The sequence below is a fragment of the Hippoglossus hippoglossus genome, chromosome 9 (assembly GCF_009819705.1).
Source record: "Hippoglossus hippoglossus isolate fHipHip1 chromosome 9, fHipHip1.pri, whole genome shotgun sequence".
Classification (NCBI taxonomy): Eukaryota; Metazoa; Chordata; class Actinopteri; order Pleuronectiformes; family Pleuronectidae; genus Hippoglossus; species Hippoglossus hippoglossus.
In genome coordinates this window covers 23,175,901-23,196,965 of record NC_047159.1, presented here as the reverse complement: position 1 = coordinate 23,196,965, position 21,065 = coordinate 23,175,901, and the positions used below count along the sequence as shown (strand labels likewise).

The window sequence follows — 21,065 nt, the reverse complement described above, 5'->3', positions numbered from 1 at the left end:
ATGACACAGCACCAAGCTCTGTCTGTCAGATACAAGGACCATAGCTTCACCCTTCGCCATGTTGTCCTGTCACATCAGTGTCACATGTATGCACGCACACACATACACCCTAACACACTAGCATTCACACATTCAGCTGACACAGCGTGAGATAATATTTCCATTCCATTTATTTTTATTTTGTCGGTGTTTGACACCTGTCAGCACTGCTATGGCTCACTACCTGCTGGGGAAAAGCATACACATTGCAGCACGCGTGCACACACACTCACATTCACACACACAGACACGTGGACATACATGCATACTCACCACATAAGTACATTTGGGCTGGAAGGCGTACGTGCCACAGGTGTAGAGGTGTGTGTGGTTGTAGCTCTGCAGGAAGCGGATGTAGTTGAAGCACTCGGTCTGTGAAGGAATTAGAATGGTTTGTCAAATAACCACAGTGCTATTCTGCCCTCTGCTGAGGTGAAGTCTTCCATTAAGTACAGTAACATGTCCTCAGAGATTTACTGTTATCCTTCATTGTGACTTCATTTAAATCCTAATTCACCTGAAATGCCTCAATAACCTTGAAACTAGTTAATGTTTGAGATAATGTCTCCTTATTAAAAATGTGTGAAATTAATCGGCCAGTCCGGATTGGCCGGCCAGAAGATGTGGATCTTTTGGGCGGCAGCCATTTTTTATTGTCCTGGGTAAACAAATTGTTAAAAACACTGAACACACATCTAAGATTTTGTTCTTATGTGTTTCGGGGTTTGCTGGATGACGTCAGTCAACTTAAACATTGGTATGCAAGAGTTCATGTGCTGTCGAGAACAGAATCTTAATAGATATTGTAGTGATACAGCCACATTATATCAGCAACATTTACACCAAACAAAAAAGCGACAGATTGTTTCCATTTAAACGATATGTGAGCAATTAGCAGTATAATATATGCACTGTTTTATGGGAACTGCCCTTTAATGCTGGCACTGTGATGAACAATAAAGCTCTTTGAATGGAATTGGGAACAGATGCTCTCACATGATTTGTACTGGAAGAATGAATTATTCAGTGCGTCCCGTTGATCTTGCCTTTGAAGCAGCAAAACAATATCAGTATCGTGGCTGTTATACAAGCAATATGATTTTTTAAAATTATTTTTTACAGCTCCTACAATCACTGGGGATAATCAGGATGTGATGTGTCAGGCAGACGGGCCTGTTTCAAGCCCCCAACAACAACATTATATTAAAGGACTGATCATTAAACATAATGATGGGCTGTGTAAACACCATATGGTTGTTCTTGCACGTGGACTAAATGCCTGTTACCATATGCATGTCAGCATTCACAGATATTTTAGCTCTGTACAACCATCTCCATCATGCATGATTTTTATCCGCCACAAACAGGAAAACTGTCAATTTTCTGGAGGTGAAGTTTGAATATTGCATCAGAGCATTTTTAAACCTCCGGTAATCTAATTCCTCCACATGTATTTTTTACTACAGTTGGAGTCAATTTTAGTTAAAGTTGCTGCTGCTGCAGCAGCACGAAAGTGAACCATTTCCCCTTCTGTTTAAAATCACATCAAAATTTGCTGTTGTGCAACGAGAGACGTTTTATCTCCATTTCAAAAAGCTCTGCCTGATTCTATAAAATATTTAAAGAGACTTCTTGCAAATGCACTTTATGCAGCCTGAGCAGCGGGAGGCTCTTGCAGAGACTAAAGTACGGAGCTGGGGCCGAGTCACTCTCTGGGCATGAGGCTGAATTACTTCTCTTTTAATATCATTATAAGATGAAAAATCAAGATGAGTTACATCTTTGTATGCACTGATGGACTGCTTCTCCGTTTGGTACATATTGTGTACAAATTTATATACACTAAAGGAATAGCCTCTTAGATGAAAAGATTAGTCAACACTTGGGTAGACACACAGCAGTTATAGTGTGTGTTATATAATGTGGCATAGCTAAAGAATATATTGTATTGAATCGTATTGTGTTTATGATCTTTAACTCTTAAAGACTCAATATGCTTCGGAACGAGACCTCCATATACCTTCTGTTGTTCATGACAAAACACTTCCTGTATCAAACCGCCTAAAAAGTTGATTTTGGGTGGGAGATGCTCTTCACTGTGAGCTAATGTAATGACTGGAATGTTTACAGTTTGAAACCCCACACTGACTTCATAGATGTTATGAAATACGTAAGGAATGTTGCTCTAATAAACTCCTGTCTTAAAAACCCCACAGGTAACCACAGCAACTCTGTCAGCAAAAATCCACATTACCTGGTTGTTCTTCCCCTTGGTAACACACTCTCTCTTCTTATCCTGCGGAGCCGGCCAGTCGATCTGGAGAAACAACAGAGACAGATGTGATGTATCCAGGAAAGATGATGTCTGCCTTTGACCCATAATTAATAAAATCCACAAGTATATTATGTATCAGTGCATAATGTCCATTTGTTGGTGTAGATGGCAGACTGTGTATGAAGATGGATGACATGTCAGCTCCAAAAAAGAGAAGCCAAAGTGTCTCAAATGCCCCCTGGTGGCTGGCTGCAGTACAGCTCATACACCCCACCTCCTCCATGTTAGTGGATGGGGCTAAAAAGTCAAAATGCACATCAAATACATTTTGGTGATTTTCTCATTTTAGGTAGTTCTTATAACACTGATGTCCAAGAGTTAATTTTCCAGTAAGTTTTGTTTGAATTAGTTATTTGATGATATAAAATTGGGGCAAAACGTCATGATTGACAGATATCTCTGACTCATGATTAGTGAAATGCATATATCAGTGTCACTAACCCGTCTACACCCTGACAGCTACAATGAACACTCGGGCTCCAAATGCGCTAGATGGCGCTGTTCATATCCAACATTTTTTGGCTTCATTTTTGGCTCAGTGGGAGGAAGTGGAACACATTGTCCATCATTGTATGCAGGCTATGGTGTACACCAGAAAAATGAATGCACACAGTAAACAGACTCAAATGTCATCACGTAATTTCTTTCTGATTGGGTGCAGAGATAGATCATTATTTCTTTGCTGCCACTTTGCTTAACTTTGCCAAAAGCCACTTGATCACTAGCTCCTGTAACTTTGGTAACAACCACAGACTCATTCAGTAATTATAGAGCAAAACTATTTCCATTTTACGAGTGTATTTTGGTGATGAAAAGTACAAATTGATGATAAATGCACTATAGCAGACAAAGATGCGAGCAGGTGCATAGGTTTTGATCCATCAAGTAGGTGAAAAGTAGTTAAGACTGGAGCACAAGTTGTACTAGTTCACCCTGAACTAATGAAACAGTTAAATCTGTGAAAATACTCCGTGGACTGAGCTGTCCAGGTAGTTCTGGGACAAATCAGCACTTTGGTTTCAGTCCCTGGCAATGGTGCTACGGAGTCAGCCCCATCAACGATTATTGGTCGGAAAGTGTGAGGTCCCCCTCTCTGCAGTGAAACTCCCTAATGGTCACACTATTGTCTACAGGATGGAAAGGAAGGAGAAATGGACTGGCAAGAAATACACCTGTATAAAGTATGACTCCAGCTACAGGCGTTTGTCCCACAGAAGGTTCAATTCTGCTGAAAAATGTAAGTGAGAAGAAAATAAAGATGACAGGTGCACTCTCCATGTACTACTTTTTACTGATGACCGTTGCTATCCTGTAGTATTTACAGTAGCTGTTTTTTTAATGACTGTGACACACGGCTAAACTTTGCTCTATTGACAGAGGTCTAAAATATGAACTGTATTTACTGAGGCATTTCCACACCATTAGAAATAATTACACTGACCGTTACAGGCTGAGAGCTGCTCTAATTTCACAATTAAACTCTTGATTTACTTGACTGGATTTAAACCAACAGCAATCAAACAATGGATTATTGCCACATTCCAGTAGTCGTAAACTTGAGTAATACTTACTTTTATGTGGTATAATAATAGTGACTTTTAATGGTCGTGAATAGGAAATAATGAATCACCTGGTCGACCATGAAAATTAACTTTGGTGTGATCCAATATCTGCACAAATTCAGGAGCATAAAAATGTTTCCAGATAGAATATGTCTTTTTTTTTTAGCTAAATAAGAATTCTGTTACGATTTCTAATATATTACTGAAAAGTCATAGGAAAATTCACTTACCCTTCATCGTACTGTCCACTGAACATGCACATTTAATTTTCACAGACTTCCTATGTTCACTGAAGAAGTGAAGGCATTATAATGGTTAAGATTTAATAACTAAATTAATCATTAGGATCAGTGGCTGTGAAATATTATCTTCAGGATCTGTGGTTATATTTATGGACTTTGGATTTTGAATAAATATAAGATTCTATTAAGCACAGCTCCAACAACAGTTTATTGTTACTTATAATTTCCCAGGGGATTCTTCTTTGTCCCTGGTCTGTCTCTCAACATTATGACACAGTGAGTCCAAGAAAATTCATTGGTTCCACACATATCAACAAGTAGCAGTAGCTTCCATTGTTGATGGCAAACATCCTACAAAGAGACATCTGCCAAAATAAATCTCCTCTCTCTCTCGCCCTTTAACACATGGAACTAATAATGAGCTACAGCCCGAGGGCAAATGTCTCAACTCTTCATCTTCGAGTCTTTGTGTGACAGTTAGATTGCAGAGAGTAAGTACGTTTGGTTAATAACAGTATTTAATGTAGTCAGTGAAAAGTTCTCCACCATTAAACTTCAAGTGGAAACATTTTACTTGGAGAAGAAGTCAGTGATATTACCCGGCCACATTTCGAAAAGCACATGCTAATTTCGGATGTTTTATATCACACTGCAGCTTTGGCCAACAGCAAATGCATAAAAAAAGACCTTGAGCTGAACACGAGTTCTCAAGTAACTCGAAGTGCAGGCTGGAAAAGTATTCTGATCTGCAGAGCAAGGATAGGTGGACATGTGGACCGCATCCTATGTCATTTGAACTTGCAGTGAAGGACACGTGATCTGTGAAACATTTTGTGGTGTAAATGCTTTGCAGAAATAAAACAGGGGTTTGTAAGGATTCTATCAGTGGTGTCTGAGTTGTCACAAGGAACCACTGAACAAAATTAAGAGATGAGACCACGGAACAATGGACAATCAACATGGGACCGAATCAAACTAAATAAAGAAAGCACTTCAGACACAAATGGGAGCTGTGTCTCCAAAAAGTCTTAAATCCTGGGAAAAAAAACAATCGGTGGAAAGTATTCAGGGAAAAGATACAGACATAAAAATAATGAAGACAGACAGTGAGCATGGCAGCAGAGAAGACAGAAAGAAGCAGTTAGGAGGGCTGAGGAAGTGATGGGCAGATGGTGACAGAGGGGATGGATTATTCACTCGTCCTCCCTCCGTCATTTCTCTTTGTTGGCTCCTTTACTCTACATCACACACTGGGGGCTGACAACAGGTGGTCTTATCATTACTGTAAGTCTCATAACCCTCACTCAAACAGCCCCCGCTTGTGTATGTGTGTGTGTGCATCTAATAACTGCTCATTACAGTGGGAACGATCCCCAAACCGCTGCAGGCTGCTCTCTACGCCTCAATTGGACTGCTGTAATTGTATTGATTGCAATATGGACCAATTACAGAAGGAACAAGGCGAAAGGATATTGAGTCTCTGAGGCTCCGGCGTCTCTGTATGTGTGTAAGTGTATGTGTATAAAGTCAAGTCAAGGGTTTTATGTAGCGTTTTTAACAAACAGTTTGCCCTTGAGTGCTTCGCAGAAAAAACACAACATCCACAAATTAAAACAAGGACAATAAAAAAATAAAACATAATTGAAAAAGTACATCATAAACCTCGAGAAAAAGGTCTGTTTGTTCTGGTAGAGGTGAAATATTGGAGCCTGTAGCTAAACATATTATGATCTTAATACTTGGCAGCTTACTCACACCATTAGTGTTGGAGGCTTTTAGCACCTGATAACACAAATAACCTCCAGATAAAGTAATGACCTGGCAAAGTATCAGGAAACAAAGTAAACAGATTCCAAATATCATCATATAATATAAATCCTGATTAACAAATAGAACTGGAAACAGGGATAATTAATATTCTTAGTAGGATCATTTAAATGGGTTATAAAAAGGAATATAAAAAATATAACTTCAGCCTTCACTTGGTCAAACACATGAAAAAAAGCATTTCATTTTTGGGTAGCTAGCTTAAAAGAATGATGGCTTGAAAGTCTAATTAGCCCTTTCAGCTAGTTTAGCTACTTAGCTGAAGCTAACTTCAGAAATCATCCATATAATAAACAAATGACATTACTTTTTACAATCAATAAAATCTTGTCAACATTTTAGCTAGCTCTCAAGCTTACGTTAAGTTAGTTATCAAGCTACTTTTTTTATCACATCGTCACAAAACTGTATTCTTCTGTATTCGATGACCTTCTACTACATTTAGTTAGTTTTGGGGCAAGGTTTGTTTCTCTGGGCTGAAATATGCTTTAACAGTTTGGTTCATCCCTTTAAAAACTATTTATTAAGCACATATAAAACCATACTCCTGGGTCTGTTTTCTGCTTTGGAAATGTTGATATATTGTAAGAAATAAAGCTCTTAGCTAGCATTAGAAATTAATTGATTTTATCATATTTTTGACCCTTCAAAACACATTTTAAAGATTTTAAGGTACTTGACCGGTTTGTACTTTTTTAGCCAATAAAAGACTCAACAACTAGAAGGAATCATTGGACTTTATTATGATAGTGTAACATTTCTTTGATTATCTGCCAGATTTTTTGGTGAGTTCTCAAATGTCCTTGAGTCCTTAACTGAGCCAAAAAAAGAAAGAATGAAACAAGGTCAGCCTGAGCTGCCCAGAATGGAGCTCTGTGATAGTCATTCTCATGTGAGCTGATTCCTTGCATTTCTATAAAAGCCTTTCAAAGTGTGTGGGTGTTTGCAGCGGCAGTCAGGCAGTGTCGCGGATATAATTGTTTTTCCTCCCTTGTCCATATTGAATTCTTGTAAATTTTAATCCTCCACACTGGTCAAGAATAAATCATTTAAAGTGTGTGTGTGTGTGTGTGTGTGTGTGTGTGTGTGTGTGTGTGTGTGTGTGTGTGTGTGTGCGTGTGTGTGTGCGTGTGTGTGTGCGTGTGTTGGTGTTACCTGTGGCCGTAGCTGCCTGCTAATGTCGTTGGGGTCCAGGGCGAACAATGCCTCCCGTGCTCCGACGTACAGAACCCTCTCATGGTCGGACAGAGTCAGCATGCTGTAGTTGAACACTCCCTGGATGCTGAACCTCGCCATGCTGTCCAGCACATCTGATAAAAAAACATACAGATACAGCATTACGTTACTGATAACACGTGACGTGCAAAATATCGAATCTCTCCGTCGCTCAGCTGGTCTGCTGACAAACGACAGACCTGAGAAGAACATTTCACACTACACAATTTTGTCGATGTCTCTGCTTATTCACACCACTGAGCCTCGCTCACCGCCCATAGCTTCATGTCATCCATCCTCATCTCTCCCACATTTCTTCTCTTCATTAAGCACAGTGTGGTGAATCACAGAACGATCAGAGGCTACCTTACACAGTCACAACCTCTGGGAGCCCTTGAACATTTGAACCCTGTGGCCAGCTAATCATCTCTTCATCTTCAACCACAGGGGATTGCATTTACTCGCCAATCCCCTGTGGGAAAACATCACCTGGTTTCTTGTCCTTTCTGTAATCTTTAAAGCAAAAGTACTGGTTCAACATCATCAAGCAGCTGTTTTCAGTGAAAAAAAGCTCTGCTAAACCAGTGGTGCACTAGCTGCCCATGCAGGTATGTAGGACAAGGTTAGCAGCTTGCTGGTGAATATAACATTTAGCAGGTAAAGACCCAGGAGCCTTAAAGAGTTTCTGGGTAAAACTAGAATTGATGTCTCATCCAACAAGTAAAGTTGCAGGAAATATGCCCACAAACTCCCCATCCGTTGAATAGTGGCCAGAAAAGTGACCAGAGCATTATGATGTCACAGTGAAGTGAAGTGAACATAGATCCTTTTAGATATAAAATGACTTTGCTGCATCATTTTATCCTCCAAGACATTTCTAATCAGGCAATGTTTGTGCCAGATTTGTTGAACAGACAGACAAAGGTATGCACCAACATACAGACAGACAGATGGATAAACAACCCAAAATATAATGCAGGAGCAGACGCAAGCATGGAGGCATAAACATTGAGCTAAAAGGAGGAAGCCAATATTACATTGCTTTAGCCAGGTGGACAGAAACATGACTCCACAGAATAGTAATGTTTTATTAATGTCTGCATGTCACTAGACTTTTGCTGCCGTATTTGCTATATGGTAATAATGTCATAATGTGATCACAGGTTGTTGCACTGCCCCTATGTGGCAAAACATTTTAAATTAATGCAAGTTTAAACATGAATTATTTTTTGATTGCAAAAAGGATCTTGGTGATTTCCAGTTGAATAGACAGTTAAACGTCTGCCCTCTCGTTGCACTTCAGTGTCTACAAGATTCAATTTGACCTCATTAAAACACCCTGAGAAACAGGAGTAACAAAATCACAACAGAAATGTGAGCAGTTATAACTCATCAGGTCCTAATGAGTTGTTGAAAGTTCCCACAATATCTGTGTCAGCGATCTGTTGTAAATCATTGCTGCAGGATGGAACGCTGCACTGAAAGCTTCCTAAGCTCTGTATTTACTTTAAGAACCTGGAGCAGAGGCACGTCTTCAGGGACAAGTCTGATAAGTTCCAGATCTGCACGTCAGAAGCGAGATAAGCTGGTCGTCTATTTAGAAAATCTGTGCAAATAAACAAGAAGCAATGATGCTCTCTGAGACCAGCCCTTGTTTTGATGAGGGGTGCGGTGGTGTGTAGCATTACAGCCACCAGCTATGAATCTAAAAGCATCTAGAGCTTTTAAGAGCAATATATTAATGAATACAGATAATATCACCATATTCTGGGAATTGCAGAGAGGCTGTGTAATCTGCAGAGTTCCAATCTTTTTATCCATGTTAGCGACAAATCCTCAAAAGGTGCTTGCCTGTGCTTTTATGTGAGTTTGGGATTGAGCAGGATGCCAAGATGTTTGTAATCATGCACTTGTTCAATCAAATTCCCTTAAGACAAATTTTCAAAATGACCAAATCAATTAATAATCGTATGTTTTGCCCCAATTCACCACAGTGTTTTTGAGCTGAAGATTCTTCGAAGACATAAACTCAGCATTGCAGCATTAAATAAAACCTTCTATCGAACAGGAGCAGCTTAATCCAGGCTGTAAAGAACACCTATACACAACAACACAGGGATTTAGAGTTGGATCTGGGAGCATTATTGCAAATGGAAAATGTGATCCAAGTGACAACGTGTGCGGAATGCCGAGCATAAGAATGCTTATAAAAGCACACTAATAATGGGTATAAATCTGTGGCTGTGATTAGATTGTTCATTATCTGGGGTGCACGTCAAGATGCAGATCGCATATTAATACAAGGCCCAAATGAGGCCTATTACTGTGATTAGGCCATCACTCAGGGTGTTAATGGAATATTAGCCCCCTGTAAACCCACTTATTGATCCTTTGACATCGCCGAGCCAAAGTGATGTGATTTATCTCAGGATTTTATTTTTGGTCATTTCTCATTTTTGCAGCTCCAAGGCCGACACAAACAATCTCGAAAAGATTATGAGAAAATCACAAAACGTTCTCTTCACGGTCCCATCTGCATTTGTTGGAAAACCATGCAGTGCTGACGCTTTTTCCCATCAGAATTTTAAAAAGATGCCCCTGCTGGTTTGCTGTTCTCTCCCTCACTCACACACACGCACACGCACACGCACACGCACACACACAAACACACTTCAAATCCCCTGACTAGCATATAGACATACTACTGGCGCAGAGTAGAAAAGAAAGCAAGACAGAGATAGGAGAAAAGAGAAAGGATGGTGTTTAGTTTTCATTATCCACTCTCGTGTTAGTTGTAATGTCACCTTGTTCTCCCTCTCTCTCTCTCTCTCACTCTATCTAGGCTGATAGAATGTGTGCAAAACCCGAGCCGACGACAGCCCGCACTGCAGGAAATGTGATCTCATAAACCGAAGAAGAATATTTCTGTTTTGGGGGTTTTCGACAGCATGAATATTTTTCACTTCTTTCACCGTTTCTTCCTGACTGAAAATAGAAGCTGAAATCCATGGAGGGAACGTCAGGAACTAGTGTGATTTATGGTGTGACTAAACGCTCATGTGACGTTGTGGCCTAGTTGGGACTAAATAAGACATATACGTGGAGGAGCTTGTACAAGATGAAGGAGCTGTGCTCGTGTGTGTGTGGGAGAGAGACAAAAGAAAGGAAAGCTTAGAAAAATAAGACTTGTTCCTTAAAGTCTGATGGTGTAACTGTTTAATCATTAAAATACCCATGATGATGCAAAGTCATTTAATTTAAAGGCATCTCTATCTGTTACTTTAAATGCAAGGTGATCTCCTCCAATGCCGCTTTCAAAATTAACGTTGCTTTCAGCTGAATCATTGACCATTTTGCACCAAAGGGGGCGCCAAAATACAAAATAAAGGTCAACTTCAGTGTTAAAAGTGCTCAGAATAATGAAAGGTTTGAACACAGTTCTGTTCTGACAATTTCAGACCAACCATGCCACCAAAATATAGACAAACAAGAATCTTTGACATTATTAATTTGCAGCCCGGCGGCGAGAACGGATCTGCCTTTTGAGACAATTTCACGAGGCCCGAAATAATCATCATTGTTGTGTTAATTATTTATTTTTTTCAAAATTCGATTTACCCTCAGTCATTTATTTCAGAAAACAATCACTTCATTTTCTGGACAAGCTGCAGAATCAAACCATAACAAGTGGCTTTGATTTCAAATGAAGAATTAGTGAGCTCATAACAGCCAAAGTTGTCAGATATGACCAAACACACCCTGACAACTGGGACGAAAATGTTTATTTCTTGGAAAACCAACGTGGTCAGTGGCCCCTGGGTAATTTGAGTTCTTTTTTGGTAATGGTTAAAAACTTATATTATATAAAAGTTCATATTTTCAGGTGAAAGAATCCTGAAACAAACGTTTCAAACTTCCAGGGGCAATAAAACCCTGAAAAGATTCCCAAAAGCTAACCACCTTCCCTCTGTGTGAGCATTCAGCAGGCATTACAGACAATCTGGACAACTGAAGGTTAAAAAACCTGAGAGAAGACATGTTGTTAGAGATGGGAGGAAAGAGAAGGAGAGATAGAAGAGGGCAGGGAATTAGCAACCAAAGGAAGGAAGGGGGATAAGTACTGAAGTCAGCTTATTATCTGAAGAGCAGCGGTGTATAAACATTGGAGGGTATGATGAGAGTGAGTGAAAAGAGGGAGAGGGAGAGGGAGAGAGAGAGAAAGAGAGAGAGAGAGAGAGGCAGCATCCTCAGGGGAGAAAGGAGCACATCTGCCATGTTCCACACAGCCAGGCAAAAAAATACTCCAGAAACACACACAGACACACACACATATGCATGTACACAACCACACGCGCACAATCTCACACTTGTGTTAAGGTACGTGGCTACACACAAATCAGAATATATACAATCTATGTATAAGCTAAAAGACACATTATACTGTATTTGCACACACATGTATTGACACGCGCTTGCACACACACACACACTTGCACACACACACACACACACACAGAATAGTTCTCAGGGTACCTGCTCAGTGACTTGACGTCTCTACACTGACACAGGGAAAGTTTAGCATTAAGTTTTGTCATTAAGAAGCGATACGGGCGGACGCACTTACCATCTGCCACCACACTGTGGCAGCCCCGAGGCTACGTGTTGTGTGTGTCTGTGTGTGCGAGTGTGAGATTGTAACCTGCTTGGGTGTAGGTTTCTCTGTGACAGAAACAAAGCCGTCCACACATGTGGTTCATCAGAGTTTTTTGTGCAGGCGAACAAGTGTGTATATTTTTAAAAGACAGAGTTTAAATTTGAATCAACAGTGTCTGTAGGCTTTGGAAAAAACAGAATTTTGAAGATGTTTTTACAGCTGGATGGAATTGAATTCAAGCTAAATTAACTAGCAAATAAAGAGCCATCCTCCTTGAGCAGAAAACGAAAAGAACAGCATGGACATATTAAGATGCACAAAGCCAAAATACAAAGGAAGCACATCGCAGAAGTAACCTTGTTCTGAATGCATCTATTGAAATGCAGCACACAGAATCCTGCCATTGTGCTGTTAGCTGGAAAGAATCAGCTCCGCCATCACTTTATGTCAGACATCTAAAACGGGTTCAACCTTTAGACCAGTATTATTGTAAAAGTTTACATGCCGAGTGTATGTGTGTGCAGGGGTGGTTTGGGCTGACTCACTTTGATGCTTAGAGAAAACAGTTTAGATGGTGATTTTAAATGAAAGAGTGAGAAGAAACAATGGGCCTCGAATTTTCTTAAATCTTTTCTTAAGAAGTTTTCTAACAAAGCGCTACCTCAGATTCATGACGCGTTCTTAAACTGCAGAATTGTTTGCATCTGTGTTCTTATATTGATGAATGGCATGTGTTCGTAAATTGAAAGCATGTGTCAGTTTTTCCCAATTAGCATAGGTAAACGCCACGCCAATGCCCATTAAAAGGGCATGAGACTGCAGAGCCGTGTTCACACACATAACACAGACTGAAAAGAACACGTAACAAGGCAGGAATGATTGAACGAAAATCTAAGGACAGCGCTGCACCAAACTCAAATCGTAAAAAAGTTTGTAGTGTCAGCAGTGGACATAAAATACCCCAAAAAACGATGCAGTGCAGTTACACATTCAGTGAAAGCTGTATCGGGAGATAGTCGCATTATTGAAGTAAAAAAATTGTTCGATCTGGTTTGAAGTCCAAATAAATATTGTCAAACAGAAGAGAGAGAGGGAAGGGAAAAGAAAATGAAGGTTTACAGAGTTATCTGAGCTGGAGCTGCACATCATTGGAAACACAGCACTGCAGGTGAACCCTCAGCTGAGCATCTGTGGATCCTCGACCTGAGCCTGACGGGATCCTTCAGGACCGGACACATCGGAGCAGGTTCACACAAAATGTTTTGAATCACATTCAGGTTCAGGTCCCACTCGGTGCACAGTATAGAAGGAGGGCATAGAAACTTAGGGCATAGAAAAAAGTAGGGCATAGAAACTTGTCTGTCTTTTTTAAGATAAAAGATTGCACTATGGGACTGCTCTCTCTCTGTGTTTGTGTGTGTGTGTGTGTGTGTGTGTGTGTGTGTGTGTGTGTGTGTGTGTGTGTGTGTGTGTGTGTGTGTGTGTGTGTGTGTGTGTGTGTTTGTCTTCTGATGCTGGTGAGGCTCTAAAAAGGAGGGTAGTAGAAAGAGACAAAGAGAGTGTGGCAGACATTTGGGTGTGTACTTGAATTGAAACAGGATTAAATGAAGAGATATTGGGGATTTATTAGAAGAAACATGAAGACAACATGGTGTTATCACCTGTACAGGTCTGAGTTTGATATAAATTATGTATCATTTTAGCTGATCCAGAAAATATTAATATTCGATACTTGGCCTTTTAAAGAGCCACATAAGCACTTTTGTACATTTTATACAATATGTGTAGGTTATATTTTACATTTAAAAAGGTCACCAAATGAGTTAAGGAATAATAAATAAATAAACTGTCAAATATTTATTTCCCCTTTCATTTAATTTTTTAAGCTTTAAATGAGACATTGCTTCATTTAAAAGGGTCACAAGGGAAAAGGGGGTGGAACATTAACTTAACTGCAAACCATTTTAACAGTTATTTCAAATTGTAAGAATGTCTTTTTAAATTTAAGATTTAATAATAAGGTACATATTAATTAGAAAAAGGCCCCAGTAAACCATAGATTATTATGAATGATATTACTGATTAAATTATTGTTGATATAATGTGTGGGCGGCGGCAGGCTACAGCAGTGCCGACAGCACCCTCTGCCTGCATCCAACACACTGATTAATGGCGAGATTTCACGAATATTTGGATCGTTTTCATTTGTGGCATCTTCTTGGCATGGAAAGAGCCATTTAAATGACAGCTATCTCCTACCCGAGTGCAAATGTTCCACCAGAACAAGTTCCCCTCCGACACCACTTTTCAGGAGCACTGTCGCAGCATCCTGGGCTTCGTGCCATTCAAGACAACTGGTTAGAGAAATGCAACAAATCCAGAGTTTCTTCCCCTGTAGCGATAATGGGAGCAGCCTAAACCATTATGGAGTGCTGACACAGCAGAGGTGTAGTCAATATTAACTCTATAGTGTTGAACAGTTAATTCTACAGCAAAGCCTTGGATTATCATATTAATCTTCAGAGTAACTATTAGCTAAAGTTGTTAAATAATGTGTGGTGCAAAGTACAAGGTTTCCTTCTGGAATGCATTGTTATTATTGAAGTATAAATTACCATGAAATGAAAGTACTGTGGGAAAGTACAGGTACATCAAAAAAACTGTGCTAAACTGCAGTACTTGATGTTGAAATGTAATTTGTTCAGCCTTGATAACTGCTGTGTACTGTGATCAGTACAGTTTAGAACATTTAGGCTTTTTGGGAGCATTGCCGGAGGCTGTAACATCTAAGACTTAAATTTTTTTTACTTATTGTATGTGTTTTGTGTTTGATGTTTGGCAGACGATATGTTTGAGTTCTGGATGTAAACTTCAACTCACTGGGGAGAATTTTCACACCGTTCCTCTACACAAACTGCAGTGTCACCCAAACACAGTGAAACAAAACATCAAGAGGATGATGCCATGTAGAAGGAAAACCTTGTTTTTATGAAAAGAATAATGTGAATTCTTTTCAGTGCTGCAATAAAAGCAGGCACTTCAGGAGCCAACTCTAATGCAGTGAATGTTATATCTTCTTAGAATTAAGCAACAGGGACAAACGTTTTTTCACTTTGATGGATGAGCTGTCTCGAGCAATTTTTAAGGCTGTGCAAGTTGATGAACTAAAACTAAAGGTTCCCTGAAAGGAAATCAAGCTGTGATGTGATTCTCTCACTGTCAGAAATAATGAGAACTATGTACAAACGTGGTTAATGGGCTACAACACCAAACCAAAACAAGTCTGGTAATTTACTGTTTTAACTGTTTTTGTTAAAACTTGTAGCTGATAGTAGGTTATGACAACGTGTAGGACCATAGCTGTCAGAATAGGCATCCTCTATGTCTGTGCTATATAGCTGTTTTCAGACATGCACTGAACCTCAGAGATCCTCCGGAGATTCTCAGAGGTTCTGTATGTGTGAATGTAAATGTATGAGTGAGAGTCTCTGGACTATCTGCAGACTTTCTCCAGCCAGCAAAAAGCCCATAGAACCCCAAAGGAGCCGATGTGAGAGCCCAGGAGGAGTGACTGAAAACGGCTTATATGTTCTCGATGTACACACACGTCTTTGTAGAGAGACTAAAGGTCCTGTTGCAGCTTCATCATCCAAACCAGCAAATGGAGCCAAACCAAGCCGGACCAAGCAGAGCTCCACTGTGGCGTAGAGGAGAAGCGAGAGGTGGACAGAGGGACAAGGGGGAGTTCCAGTTGTTTCATGGCCGGCTGAAAAGGTCTCAAAGTGGGCCTCGCCTCTGTGATCTGACCCCATCGGCCTTCCAGTGGTGCTCCAGCCTTCTCCTCCCTGAATGCTATAAATACACCCGGCCTCTGCTTATAGCTCCTAACCGCCGAGCCACTTACACACCAAACTATGATTAAGGGCCTATTTTAGGGAGAGCTTTGAAGCAGCGACAAACACTGAATGAGAGGCAGAGTCAGACAGACGGACAGACAGAGAGAGAGACGGAGGAGGGGGAGACGTTATGCAGCGCCCACACAAACATGCAGATATACCCGAGTGTGCACGAAGAGCTCCGCCAGACCTTCATCTGAACAGGTACCCTCTTTGAGGAGGGAGAAAAACAACAAGGAGCGCACAAAGACACACACACACTCCCATGTGGATGCACAAGCTTTGTCTGCCGAGCAGACGACAAGTTCAAAAGAGAGTCAGGTGTTCGACAGAATGAGAGCATGAAGATAGAGAGAGACGAGAAGGAGAAAGATATACATGACTACACAGCTGCATCTGCAAAAATACCTTTTCCAATTGTGTGCAGAATTTAGGTTAACATATTTTAATGCTGTTATAAATTAGGAATGACTGATATTCATAGGATTATTCAGACTGTGACACAAAAAGCCATGTGCTTAACTCATTCATGTCTGAATGAATATGCTCTAAAGAATAAAAGTATGTTGATGAATACATAATTAAAGGTTTTTAGCTGAATAATTGCTCGTCTTTGCATGGCTCAAATGTGTAAGCCCTTGTTTGTTGATTTTGTGCTCTTTGTATTTCCTATAGAGCTTCACCATTGTTGTGTCTGACAAACAGTCATGGCAATAGAGCGATTTGAATTCAGCAGAATTGGATGAGAGCTCGATGAAGGGATGGGAAGAGTGGGAGGAGAGGAAGTGGTAAGAGTGGATTAACACAACAAGTGAACGAGTGAACCCATGGGGGGGCTGGTGGTTTTCAAGGACAGGGTGACGGGGGAGGAGATGAAAGCGGGAGGGAAGGAGCAATGAAAGCGACGGGTGGGGGGGTCACCCTTGCAATCCACATCAAGCAGAACAAATCAAAAGCTGGTTGATGCCACAAGTGAGGCTTTTCCATTCCAGCGTCATGGTCGGGCATGTATGACTGGTGCTGTGATGGGCACCAGCTGCGAAGAGTTAGGCCCTTTTCTACTCTGCTGTGGTGTTGATGACACACAAAGAGAGAGAGAGACAGGAGCCTGCAGAGCTCAGTGGTGCAGGGTAGCACTGCTATAGTTTCATGTTAGAAATTATTCTAATAGTATTTGGTGGAGTCACGAAAAGTAAAAAAAAAAAGAAGCCATTTAGAGCACAAAACACCGCACTCACGACTGGAATAATAGTGATAATGTGATACTACAAGCCAGTGTAGTGAGAAATACTGTTATTTTCATATCTGATGAATCTGTCAATCATTTATTCTTCAAAAACAGCCTGTGTACTGTTAATTAAATCTCATTTAAAATGGGAGTCATTTGAAGTTCAGTGTAAAATGGAGAAAATCTGCAAATCCTAGCATCTGCAACACAGGAAATGATTTCCCCTTCATGTACATGATTCAAATAATTACTTGACTGATTATTTCCCTGTCAATCTATTGTATAATTGATGCACTTAATTGACTGTATAGCATCTCATCAACCACTTCACAGTACGCAGTCGCTCATTCACACACACATTCATACAGTGCTTCTATGTGCAGGGATTTTTATTCACACAACAGTCACACTCTGTTGGTACAGCTGTCAGGGGCAGTTTGGGGTTTCGGAACCTTGGCCAAGAACACTGGGCATTCTGAGCAACAGGATATGAAATCATGATGCATCATTACCAGGAGTAAACACATGAAATTCATATTTTACCTGGAAACCTGAAACACATGTGGCATGTGACGACTAAGCCTGCTTGTGTCATGTGACTTTTTTCACATGTTAAATGTCCATATAAACTCCATGTGCCTGTATGTGGATTAATCACATTTAAAATGCTGTTTCACATGGTGATGAACTGAATGTGGCGTTATCAGGTTTCATCATGTAAAATGTACGAATAGTATGTGAATCCATTACTTGTGATTTTATGTTGATGTCTTACCTTTTGTGTTGTGAAATATCTGGAAGCGACTCTGTGAATTTATCCAGTGAACTGTACAAAACCCCACATGCCTATTGATTTAAGGATAAGGATGATAAATGGCAGTGATTTTTAATACAGCGTCGGAAGCAGTTAACTTCGTTTCAGCCACGGTGCTGCTGCCACATGAAGGTGTTCTGGATAAATACAGCCTTTCACGTTGTGACTTCATTTGAATCCACATGCCCACTAGCCCACACATCAGCTGCCACAAAGTCAGTACGGAGATGGAGAGCACTCCAGGTCCCTACATCTGGTCCCAGCTGTTAATCTTCACTGACCAATCAGCGCGGGGTCAGGGGATGAGTGACATTCAATGCAGATAAACAGTTGGCCATGAATCTCCATCTTCCATCCCTCCTTCCTCTTGTACCCCCCCCCCCCCGCGCATCTATCCTCCCAGTCACGCACAGCCTCTCTCTGCCTCTTGCTCTGCCTCGCTCTCAACCACTCATTACTGTAATTGGAGGGTTTGAGGAGATACGGCAGAGAGACAGAAAGAAGGACGAAAAAAGAGAGAAAGGTTTAGATTGAGTCAGAGAGAGAGAGAGAGAGAGAGAGAGGGAGAGAGGTTTCTGGAGGTCAGAGGCCCAGCCCTTTTCTACTCTCCCTTTACTCTATTTTATTTTCCCGCCATATCTTTCTTCTTCTAAATCAAGAGGCATACATTTGCTTTGGCTTTTCCTTAAAGATGCAGGGCTCATAAAAGCTGGCAAGATTTTCAAACAAAGTATCAAGTTTCTAAAGGCTCTATTTCTTCTTCTCTCTTCACCTCCTCTCTTTTTTCTCTTACTCCATTCTTTCAGTCTTTGTTTAACCACAGCTGCTGCATTTTGTCATAGTTTTGGCTTACTGGTCTCTGTCATTGGGCTGGGCTAAGGCATGAATGTGTGGTTGTGTGTGTGTGTGTGTGTGTGCGCGCGTGTGTGTGTGTGTGTGTGAATCCGACAGGAGAGAAACCCTGCGCACGTATGCAGTTTAAAACGCAGAATTTAACTGCAGTTAAACAGTTGCTTGCAAATTCCACAAGGTCAGCACCACTGGTAATTTGTTATCCACTGCATTCACCTCTGGTAGCTGAGGCTGCTGCCATTTGTCTTCTTCTAGAAAAGGTGATGTGACAATGATAGTGTGACGCATCAGGTAAAGTTACATCATAGTTTATAAGACCCAGTCAAGAATTGAACTTGAGAGAGATTACCCAACTACTGGCCTTATTCAGAATGAGACATTATTTTCGATAATATTCCATTCAAATTAGTCAGATTATGACTCACTTGTTATGTTACACATCTGACGTTCCTGCAACATTTTTGAAAATATCGGCATCGCAATGTTTGTACCATTTCCCTTAAAACCTAGAGCATAACTCTTGTGTGTCCCTCACCCCAGAACTGTTCCGCCAGGGCTTGTGTTGTCATGCAGTTGTTAACTGCCATATGTTGATGTTGGGAAATGCTGTGAAAAATGCTAACCCTAAGTCAACTCCAATAGGAAGTTATAATGCGATTAAGACATATACATAATCTGACTAAAATCTGAATATTTATGTCTTGATTATTGCTTATTCTGAGTATGACCTTATTCAGTTTAAGGGAATCAGAAAATGCTGGTTATCACGAAGTGTCCTAATTGGACTATTGGGTTGTACTGTCATATTGGTGTCCATGTAAACATAATCAGAGTCTCTACATTTCTGCTCATCCAAACTAAAACAAAACTCTGGAGTTTTAGAGCTAAAACGCAGCGTTTCCAAAGATCTCCGTATTAGGGGCTCGAAAACTCCAGATCAATGTGGACAGAAGATAAAAACAAAGCAAAACTGAGTTTTCCAATTTTCATGGATGTCAACCCTAAAACATTAATGTTTACCCAAACTTTAGACTTGATTGCAAAACAATGACTTTCCCTGAAGATATAACTTATTCGTTTGTATAATAGAGCTTGGTTGTTTCTATTAACACACATTTTGATGGAAAATGATTGCCCCTGCTGCATTGTCATCAAGTTGCAATTACACAACTCTGCAGTGGGACAGTAAGAAAAATACCAAACAACATCAGCCTCATCCTTTAACATAAAGTAAAAAGGTCTGGATGAGAAAACCTTTAGCAAACAAACTATGAAAGAGAGACTTGTACAATATGAGCATTGATATGAAATATAACCCACATAAAAGTGCAAAAGAAATCAAGATGCATGCACCATGTTAGTGATTAGAATGAGAGAACATGAGAGAAAAATGGAAAGTATGTAAATTTACAACGCTCATTAGTAGCGCTACGAGGGCCATACATAAAGCGTGTACATAAAATGTCTCATTAGGAGCCAACAGTGATTTTTTTTCCTTTCCCAACATAAATGGGACGAGGTGGCGGTGAGGAGAATATAACAGCCTGCAAATTAAAATGTCAACAAGACGCTTTTAAAAAAAAATAGAAGAAGAAGTGAATAATTTGTGAGAGAATGAGAGAGAGAGAGAGTTTATGTTTGTTGTCCTCTCCAACCTCATGTAAGCCTCATGTGCTGCTGGATGGAGGATATTATCTCTTCAGCCATCTCTGCCCCACCATCACCCACCCAACTCTCTCTCACCTCTTGCTCTCTCTCTCTCTCTCTCTCTCTCTCTCTCTCTCTCTCTCTCTCTCTCTCTCACACACACACACACACACACACACACACACACACACACACACACACACACACCCACACACACACACACACACACACACACACACACACACACACCCCTATACGCCAAATCCCTCAGACTGCCAGCCTAAGCACTACACACACCCACACACACATATATAAACAAAGGGGGATTAGATAGACAGACTCACAGCTACACACACACTCACTCCCTCTCTACACAAACAGGTATAAACATACGCGCCCTCTGTGCCCTCACAATTTCTTTTACTCTTGTGATTTTTATTTCCTTTTCGTCTTGTCTCCTCTTTATTGAAAACTCACGCTGCATGCAAACAGGAGTTAACACACAGAAACACATGTGATAGTATGAATCTTGAGTGTGTGTCTGTGAGATGATTCCATGCAAAATGAAACACATGGTTAACGGCCTGCAGTGCGTGTGTGTGTGTGTGTGAGTGTGGTTGTCTGTGTGTGTTTTCCTTTCTCCCTGTCGTTTGTCTGAAGTTACTTTCTGTCCTTTTAAGGTAGTTAGTGACTGGCCTCTCTCTGCTAAGTCTCCCTATGTCTCTCTACCTTTCTCTCTTCCTTGCTTTTTTCC

The 21,065-nt window shown here is 40.5% G+C and overlaps 1 protein-coding gene across 2 annotated transcripts in view; it reads right to left on the bottom strand.

Moving 5' to 3' along the window:
- The window catches only part of sema4c (sema domain, immunoglobulin domain (Ig), transmembrane domain (TM) and short cytoplasmic domain, (semaphorin) 4C), a 102,775-nt gene that overhangs the window by 24,706 nt on the left and 57,004 nt on the right, over positions 1–21,065 (bottom strand). For both annotated transcript variants that reach the window (XM_034595644.1, XM_034595645.1), the window contains 3 exons: positions 7,161–7,315; positions 2,294–2,356; positions 313–411 (listed from right to left, as the gene is read on the bottom strand). In XM_034595644.1, coding sequence (XP_034451535.1) covers positions 313–411; positions 2,294–2,356; positions 7,161–7,315 — 317 coding nt within the window. The remainder of the gene's footprint in view (positions 1–312; positions 412–2,293; positions 2,357–7,160; positions 7,316–21,065) is intronic.